This window comes from Sinocyclocheilus anshuiensis, unplaced genomic scaffold (assembly GCF_001515605.1).
Source record: "Sinocyclocheilus anshuiensis isolate Anshui unplaced genomic scaffold, SAMN03320099.WGS_v1.1 scaffold907, whole genome shotgun sequence".
NCBI lineage: Eukaryota > Metazoa > Chordata > Actinopteri > Cypriniformes > Cyprinidae > Sinocyclocheilus > Sinocyclocheilus anshuiensis.
Window position 1 is genome coordinate 1,988,991 of NW_015546133.1, and position 9,765 is coordinate 1,998,755.

General features: G+C 35.6%; 2 protein-coding genes across 2 annotated transcripts in view; both read left to right on the plus strand.

Annotated features, from left to right (window-relative positions):
* The window catches only part of LOC107701155 (Sjoegren syndrome/scleroderma autoantigen 1 homolog), a 6,495-nt gene extending 4,108 nt beyond the window's left edge, over positions 1–2,387 (plus strand). Inside the window, exons 3-4 of the mRNA XM_016503118.1 lie at positions 1,681–1,765; positions 1,848–2,387. Coding sequence (XP_016358604.1) covers positions 1,681–1,765; positions 1,848–2,299 — 537 coding nt within the window. The 3' untranslated portion in view covers positions 2,300–2,387. The remainder of the gene's footprint in view (positions 1–1,680; positions 1,766–1,847) is intronic.
* A 1,256-nt stretch (positions 2,388–3,643) lies between these two features.
* On the plus strand, positions 3,644–6,128 carry LOC107701156 (protein FAM89A-like). The gene is made up of 2 exons (XM_016503119.1): positions 3,644–4,429; positions 5,431–6,128. Exons 1-2 carry the CDS (start codon positions 4,079–4,081, stop codon positions 5,692–5,694), a joined length of 615 nt encoding a protein of 204 aa, XP_016358605.1. The 5' UTR covers positions 3,644–4,078; the 3' UTR covers positions 5,695–6,128.
* Positions 6,129–9,765: the final 3,637 nt, after the last annotated feature.

A 9,765-nucleotide genomic window follows, 5' to 3' on the forward strand; every position in this document is an offset into this window, starting at 1 on the left:
GAGGTGTCAAATTTCACGGCTCTGAAATGGCTGCCGAGCTGTCAGGCTGTGTAATCTGACCAATTGCAGTCCACAAGCGACCACAGATCTGTATAACATCAGACGCGCTGGCTGTGCGCTCCTATGATATGAGAGCGCCTGTTTCCAGACGAGCGTCTATTTCTGAACCTGGACAAAACGCTATATATCTCACCGATGGAAGCACGCAGAAACGTGGAAATGGTCTTGTTTGAAAGAAGAGATCCTAATCTAAAAGATAATATAGAGTATATAGATATTTGTGGCTGTTTGCGGCTAACTGAAGCAGTGCTACGAGTAGGAATGTTACACATAAAAAAATCAGCTTTTTTTCCCCCGCAATTCAATTGAAGATAATTCGATCTATGATTGTCACACAATGAAATAATCTACATCGTCAAATTCCTGAGAATGAGAGCTTTCTTGTGATATATGACTTGACTTTTTTGTGAAAAATATATAAAATACACATTCTTCGTAAAAAAATTTCGCAATGGTTAGGCGGAAAATCGTGTGTGGGACGAATACATTTCTAAGCTTAATTTTACTGCTTTATGAATATAAAAACCAAAAGGAATGGTATTCTTTGTAAAGAAGACACTCCAAGCTTTCAAATGAACCCATATATGGGCTGATACCATATAAGGAAGGCTATGTAAATGAAGCATACACATTTTTTACGCGATTTTGGACCCGTATCCGGTTTAAGAGGTTTTAAACTGTCTTTTTAACTTGCTGTTCTTTTGAACTTTCTATTAATCAAAGAATCCTGAAAAAGTCACAGTTTCAACAAAAATATTAAGCAGCACAATTGTTTTCAACACTGATTATAAGATATGAATAAATTTGAGCACCATATTAGAATAATTTCTTAATGATCATGTGACATTGAAGACTGGGGTAATGGCTGCTGAAAATTCAGCTTCATTTCAAAGTACATTTCCAAATACATATAGGCTACACACACTTATATTTATACACACATTTATTAATTTAATTGTTAATTGATTGTCATGTGACAATCTATACTATAAATGAAATTAAGCATCATAGCATTATAATAAACAATATAAAATACAGATTAATATTCATTTTGAGATCTGCTCTGCTACAGGCTAAAATTCTGTTAGAATTTTTCAAGTAACATTTATATAATTAGTGAGATTTATGTTGTAAGAATTAGTGCTGGGCGGTATACCGGTTCATACCGAATACCGGTGTTTATCTTTGTTATGATATTAATTTTTAAAATACCGACTCGTCAATAAATCAAGTCAAGTCAAGTCTGCTTTATTGTCAATTCTCCCACATGTACAGCACATACACACAGATAATTGAAATTGCGTTACTCTCAGACCCTTGGTGCATACAGATAACAATAGACGCGACGAATACGTACAAAAACACTGCGACTCACAAGACAAAAAAACACGAAAACACCTTTCTGTCGGGAGAGAGAGAAGCCGCAGCGTGTGAATGCGCCACCATCATATTGTACGATATCATCATATTATACCATATTGTAACTTCTAATGGAAAAAAGCAACAAAAAAAGTTTTTTCAGTTTATGGACCCCACTGGAATTATAATAACTAGTATTTAATTAATATTTATTATTGATTGAAGCGTGTATGAGGGAAGGAATGTCCTATATATTTGCAGACAGTTCTGCTGCAAGATAAGCAGAAGAAAAATTACTGTGTTGCTTGTCAAGAGCTGGACTCCGATATTGACAAGGACAACCCAGGTACGTTTAAATGCAGCCTTTGAATAATTTATGAATGTACAGTCTTGTGTATCTCTGTTAACTTGTTCAATTTCTCTTTCAGCTTTAAACGCACAGGCAGCTTTGTCACAGGTACGAGAGCGTCAGCTTGCGACTCAGCCTCTCCCTGAATCTAATGGAGCTTCATCCAGCGAACCCCCTCCCTCCATCACGGGGCAGCCCCGGCCGGAGCACTGCGAGGGGGCCGCGTCTGGACTGAGAGGTCTCCCTCCCGCCACACAGCCCACCCCTCTTTCTGTTCCCACTGTCAGCTCCAACTTTCTGCCACCAGCCAACCCTCCTCTCCAGACTGCACCTCCTTCAGTGTCCTTGGGCAACACCCTCCACCACCACCCAGCCTTGTCAAGCGCAGAGGAAGCAGTTCTACACAAACTCAGATGGGCCACACAGGAGCTCCAGCACTCTGTGTCAGTGGAGGCCAGTATCCAGCTCTGCAGTCTGATCCGAGGCTGTGCCGAATCCCTGCGTAGTTTGAAAGAACTGCAGCTCTCATAAGACTGAACCACAGACAGAGCTGTAACAGCAGACACATAACGAAATACGAACAGCACATACATATATATATATATATATATATATATATATGTTTGTTTATGTTTGTTCTAAAGCGGCTGAGTATGTGACTGTGTTGTGTGTTGAAATACATTGCTTGAGCTGCAAAGGCTGTTTCTTTCTCCCTGATTTGTTTGCGTTCGAGTTACATTACAAGTTTTAACTTTCTGTTTCTTTATGAACTCATAATTGGTTAAACTCCCAAGTTTTATGAAAGTACCAGCTTAACCTTCGTGACAATGTTAGAACAACTACAGTTGGCGAAGTTAAGTGTTTCATAGCAGCAACAGATCCATTTCGGTGCTGTGAGTGCTGTTTTGGTAACAAATAACAGCATCATAAGTTTGATAGTTAGGGGTATTCCACTGCTCTGCTTTTCTATTTTTTCCCAGCGATCATTGCACTAATGCCTTAGTTCAACTTAAAAGTATTTCTTGACCTTGCACTTTTTTTTATGACACTGCCCTGTGTCTAGCATTTTTGCATTCCACTTCAGTGTGTTCCATCGTTTTTCCATGTTTTTGCAGTGGAATGCAAAAACGTGTTTTTTTCCCCACATTCCACTGCCCATGTCTCACATTTGTAAATGCAAAAACGTGTTCTTTGTGATGGGCCATAATAGGGGCCATTCACATAGAACATGTTTTTATGTTGAAAATAATTTGCATTCTACTGTGCTGCTTTGTTTTTTATAACTTTTCAAGTTATAAACTTGCAATTGTGAGTTTACGTCTAGCAATTCTGACATTTTTTCCCCTCTGAATTCTTTGGTTATATCTTGCAATTTTGACTTTTTTTGTCAGAATCATGAGTTTGCATATCGCAATTATTATTTTTTTCTGCCACAGAATGAAAAATAAAAAAGGAATTGCTTTTTATCTCATGATTATGACTTTTTTCTTGAGTTAATATCTCACAATTCTGAATTTTCTTCTCAGAATTGAGAATTTATATCTAAAAAAAAAAAGTGGCGCTTGAGTTAAAAGAATTTTGTCTTTTGACATTGCATTTTTCAATTCCTTATCACTGTGTCATTTTTAAATGCAAAAACTCATTCTGTGACCCCTTAGATTATACATTTTTCCTCCCAAAGCAAAGTCAAGGCTCAGGTGAAGCAATTGGAAAAGTCCTTGAGACTCAAAAAACTACATAAGAAGAAAGGAAGAAGATGATCAGCTACATTAGTTGCTTTAATTGAGGTTATGCTGCTGGAAATGAGAAACAGCGCCTCGCTGTGGCCGAACGGCGCTCTGGGCGGAGAGATGCAGTGGGCGAGGTTTCGCTGTACAAGACGAAAGAAAACGTTAAACGAAAACAAAGCGGGGCGCCTTCATCTTCTCTCCAGGGTTTCCTGTCCTGTTTTGCCTATAATCTAAGGGTAGGAATTTGTTTTTATCGCCAGAGTTAGATTTATGCGCTGCTTTACGACGAAATGCAAATAAGGGAGACCGTCAAATCTAATGCCTCCTAAGAGCAAAGATTGTCAAAGAGTTTATCAGAGCGAAATTATTTTCTGTTATGTTGAAAACGAGCTACAAGTTATAGTTCAACCAGCGGTTATATATGAGGAATCGCGCATAGATTGTTACTTTTCTGTTTATTTTCCGGAAATTACTTTTTGGACGCGACAGTTGCAGTATTAGGTCATTCGTGCGCGCTCACCTTCCGTACCATCTTTTTTATAGAAAGGCAGTATTTTTCATCTCAGTTGGATATTTTTTGATGGTGTTTGAAATAAATGAACAAAATAACAAAACCGGGCATAGAAGAGATCAAACCCAGGTTTTTATTTTAAAAGCGAAATCAGTGAAATCGGAAATGAACGGGTTTCAGTCCAGTCCAGCGGATTGTCCGGCTGGAAGCGTCTGTTCTATTGAAGGTTTGCCTCCGTTACCTAAAGGACTGAGCGGTATCCTAAACTCGAGCGGAGGATCCTGGAGGGACATTGAGAAGGTCTACAGCAAGAGGACGCGCATCCAGGCGGACATCAGCAAGTCCAGAGTGAGCGACTGTCTTGGCCGCAGTAAACCCGCGAGCCTTGATGCAGCGCTGGCCGTGCTCCTCAAAGAGATGGTGAGTACGCGTGCCAGTGTGACCGTCACTGAATGTGTGCTAAATTGGCAACTATTAATGGGTCAATGACACATCAACGTCAGAAATGATAAAAATTACATTAAAAAAAAAGCTCTTTGAAATGACGTATGTTTAAAAAAATTTACTTAAAAAAGTAAGAAAGAATAATAGAATAGAAAATAATTTAAAAAAAAAACATTTTCCCTTTTTTTTTTTAATCTCTGGACAGTTAGACCACCTAGACATTTTGACTTTGAGCTGAAAAAAAGAAAAGAAAATTAAATGGCTTAATTCAAAAGTGAAAAACAAGTCATATATTATGCATGTATATTATAAATAAATATTTTAAATTGCGTTTTGTATGAAAAACATTATTGTACAGTCATTTTGGTCTGAATTGCATTTTTACTGCATTTTGAAAAGGTTAATAACTTAAAACAATTTTATTAACATTTTCAGTAACAGTTCATTGACAGTTTTATTTATTTAATAAATACAATTGTATTTTTTTTTTTTGTCAAATTTTTATCACACAAACTTATAACTGTTTGAACATGTATTTTTTTTTGTGCTTTAATGTTAATTCAAGTATATATCCAAACATCCACAGCCTAAATGTTGTTGTGGAAAAAAAGAAAAGAAAATTAAATGGCTTAATTCAAAATTGAAAAACAAGTAATATATTATGCATGTATATTATAAATAAATATTTTAAATTGCATTTTGTATGAAAAACATTATTGTACAGTCATTTTGGTCTGAATTGCATTTTTACTGCATTTTGAAAAGGTTAATAACTTAAAACAATTTTATTAACATTTTCAGTAACAGTTCATTGACAGTTTTATTTATTTAATAAATACAATTGTATTTTTTTTTTTGTCAAATTTTTATCACACAAACTTATAACTGTTTGAACATGTATTTTTTTTTGTGCTTTAATGTTAATTCAAGTATATATCCGAACATCCACAGCCTAAATGTTGTTGTGTCTTTTGCAGGTTGGACTTCGACAGTTAGACATGTCCTTGGTGTGCCAGTTGTGGTCTGTTTATGAGTCCATACAGGAATACAAAGGAGCTTTCCAGGACATTTCCTCCTCTTTGTGTGAGAGCTCGTTCAACACCGAAAATGGTTATTCTGAAGATGAAGAGGAGGAAGATGAAGATGAAAGGGAGAGTGGGGAGACGCTGTTATCACTTCCTCAGCCCACTCAAAACTCCCGAGACCAGTGGATCAAAGACTCCTTCCACATCCCCATTTAGATGAAGCATGTGCTCTCTCAGCTACAGTATGAATCCGATCTCCCATGATCCTCATCAATATAAACTCTCAAATATGACCCCATTGTTTGAAGGATTCTATAAGCATCAAAATGAAACAAGGCCTTTATTTTTGTAGGATACTATTACAATGGTGACTGCAAGTTTGTTTCAGGGGAACCATGAAAATCTGCTTTTTCACTGCCTGTAAAGTCATAAAGACCGGATGAGGACTGACAGGAAGAGGATGTTGTAGCCAGAAACAGTGCAGTCTAGGATGTTCATTATATTATGTAGATTTGTCAATGTATTACCACTTGCCAGATACTTTTTTTAAATTATACAATAGTATTTTTTTCACCTCTGTCTTTCATTAGTAAGGTAATCATTGAATGCAGAATGTGCATTTTGTAAAAAAATAAATAAAAGTAATAATAAAACATGTCAAACTTTTGCTGGAAAAAAGTGGTTTGTTTTCTTTATAGCTAAACTTTTTGTTGTCTGTTGTTGTTTAGCTAAACGTTTTGTTGTCTGGTATTTTATTCACCAACATCTCAAATACCTGCTCGAGATGTTCAAAATAGCTGTCTAGTGCAGATATGATCAGATCAGCCATTAGGTGGCACTCATTTACTTTCTAAAGTTTCTAAACGGATGTTGTTTTGAGTCATGATGCCTGGGCTATTACAGTAAACAAGATAATTGCTTTGGGAAACATCTGTGCTCTCCATCATCTTGGTACCATTTAGCGCAAAAGAAGATTGCTAGATTCTTCTCCTTTAATGTTTTTCTTTGAGTCATACCAGATACATGCCATCTGATTAAAACAAGTATTCTAAATTTAAATGTTTGGACTGAGGCTCGCTCAGATCTTTCTGAATCACTCTCTCATTACTCCGCAAGTATAAACAAATGGTTCTAGCTACTCTTGTGCTTATTAGGTAATACTGCTTGATACTTTTGTACCAGAGAGAGGGGGGAGGAACAAGCTCAGACACAGGCCAGGCATTACTAAAAACTCTTCCCATCACTACTATAATTACAGTAACACTGACTGCATGTCCTGTCATTACATTGTGCTTTAGGTTTTATCAAGTCTATATGTAAGTCTATAGCATTTAACATACAGCAATATACTATAGCAATTTAAAGTTTAGTTTAATTTTAATTAAATTTTGGACAATCAACGACACACGAGTCTTTTTGCTAAATTTTGAGCTAGCTGATATTTGCGTTCCTGAAATTAGACTGTAGCTTTGGGTTTTATCAAGTCTGTATGTATGTATATAGTATATATAATGAGTATGTATATATATATATATATATATATACACACACATATATACACACACTAATTTAATAATTACATTTAATTTTAAACAATGCAATAAATTAACAAAATAAAAAAAAAACACTAATTTACTAATTGTTTAACTCTCACCCATATATAACCTTGGTTTAATCTGTGACATTTATTTCAGTTGACGTTGAGCACGTGGATGAACCACAATGTCTTAATTCGGGGAGATCAACATCTCCATGCTCACTGTAGCTGCTGTCAGAGTGTGTCCTCCAAAGAAAACCAAACAGTTATTAAATGTTTCTGTCTGCTGTCTGCTAAGTGGTCTTCTGTTTGAGTCTTTGCAGGTAGACTCCGGAAACAAAGCTCTGGGCAGTTGTACAGCGCTGAGCATTTGTCATTATGCCACAAACCCCACTCATGTGTCAAAACCTTGCTCTTGGCTCACTGAAACATCCAGTACTTTCCACATTGCATACCGTTTATTCAGAGAGACTATCTTTCTTACAGTGTGATAAACTGCACATATTTAGTATGACGGAGTGATTAAGTGTTGAAGGATGTGGCATTCCTCTAGAAAGCTCTCTCATGCCTCTACAAATAAAACACAGATGTACAAGATATTGTTGGATATGCGGTATGTCTATTAAAAGTAAACTCAAATCAAAGGTCATGTATCTTTTCTATCACATCTAAATGATAAAATTGCAGTTTCTGCCCTTTGATAAATCATAAATATTATGGCAAAAATTATACTTTTTTCCCCTCTTTCTGCTTTTTTAACTAAACGTTTTTAAAAAGCCATTTCTATCTTTCTAAAGTTAACTTATCAGGGTTTGGAAAACATTTAGCCTGTTTTGGATCTGAATTACACTACTGTTCAAAAGTCTAAGATTTTTGAAGAGAAGTCTTATGCTCACCAAGGCTACATTTATTTAATCAAAAGTACAGTATAAACAGTCATATTTAAATATTATTACAATTTAAAATAACTTTCCTATTTTACTATATTTAAAAATATTATTTATTGGCTGAATTTTCAGCATCATTACTCTAGTCTTCAGTGTCACATGATCATTCAGAATTCATTCTAATATGCTGATTTGCTACTCATAAAACATTTCTTAATATTATCAATGTTGAAATAATTTGTGCTGCTTAATATTTTGGTAACACTTTAGAATAAGAAACACTTATTCACTATTAACTACGACTTTTCCCTCAATAAATTCCTAATTTGTTGCTTATTAACAGTTAGTAAGGTAGTTGTTAAGTTTAAGTATTGGGTAGGATTAGGGATGTAGAATAAGGTCATGTAGAATAAGGCATTAATATGTGCTTAATTAGTACTAATAAATGGCTAATATTTTAGTAATATGCATGCTAATAAGCAACTAGTTAAGAGACCCTAAAATAAAGTATTACCAATATTTTTGTAGAAACTGATATATTTTTTCAGCATTCTTTGATGAATAGAAAGTTCGGTAACATTATAAATGACTTTAATTTCACTATTTTATCAGTTTAATGTGTCCTTGCTGAATAAAACTATTAATTTATTTCAAATTCCAAATCTTTTGAACAGTAGGCCTAGTGTATGTGGCTGCAGCTGAACAGTATTTCATCTTCATGTTTTTCAGTAATAAATGAGGCTCTTGTTTTTTTATGCCTTGTACTCTAAGATGGTGTGTCATGTCATTATAAGGATGAGGCATTTCTTGATCCACCTAGTGAGTAAGCGTGTATTATGAGTGAGCTCATATCGTACCCGGATACAAACTCAGCCTGTGATGTCCAGTGAAGGGAGAGGCCCAAAACTCATAGTCATGACCACAAATCACTGTTTCCCAGTTGACTTAAGACTGTTTGCAAGAGCTATAGCTGATATTTGCACACCTGAAATTAGACTACAAACTGTATTCAACAAATCTCGAAGCAAACCCCTGCTAGTTAGTTTTGTCAATAAACACATGCTGATCAGTTAATGTTAAGGAGCTTTTCTGAAATGCCCTATAGGGTACAAATAATATATAACATTAAAGGGTTTTTGTATTTCTAAAAATGTCATTTAATTTTATTTCAATATATTTGAATATATGTTATATAATGTTTTTATAAATACATCATTATAATGGGGTTAGCAGTAAGTGGCAACACCAGACAGGAAGAGGTTAGTGTCACACAGGAATATGACTAAGAGGGTCACCGATTTGGATTCTAGGTCATCAGCTGAGTCAAACGTTTGCACTCCCCCCATAACCCACACAAACGGCACCACCCGTCAATCCCTCCAGCTGCTTCTGCCCATTTATCCCTCACTCCCAGCCATCTAAAATAGATCCTGCGTAACTTGAAAAATCCCCTTGCCAGTGTCCACTAAAAATACCCATCGTGATCAAGGTCTGGACGGCCCCGCGTTGCTGCTCCATATCATTATGTTGATAAATGCACAGGGCCCAAGCACTGAAGGTGCATAATGTATTTCTTTGAAGCATTCTTCCTATTGTGCGAAAGTCTATGTTAGCCCATTGAACCACATGTTAAAAGGTTATGTTCATCAGATTGTAATTTGAACCTTAATATAAATTTACATATAAGATAAATATGCTCATACCTTGGGATTATTTTCTTCTAGAGTCACATAGACCAATTTTACACATTTTTATTGGCCATAATTCAAGTGCACCAATTATATTTTTTAAAAATAGCGCCACCTATTGTTCAAAAGTTATTAGAAACTATTGTAAGTAATTCCTCAATAATTCAGCTCATTG

Coding starts and splice junctions, on each gene's coding strand:
- LOC107701156 (XM_016503119.1), top strand. CDS start 4,079: ATGGTGTTTGAAATAAATGAACAAAATAACAAAACCGGGCATAGAAGA. Junction 4,430..5,430: donor CCGTGCTCCTCAAAGAGATG/GTGAGTACGCGT, acceptor TGTCTTTTGCAG/GTTGGACTTCGACAGTTAGA.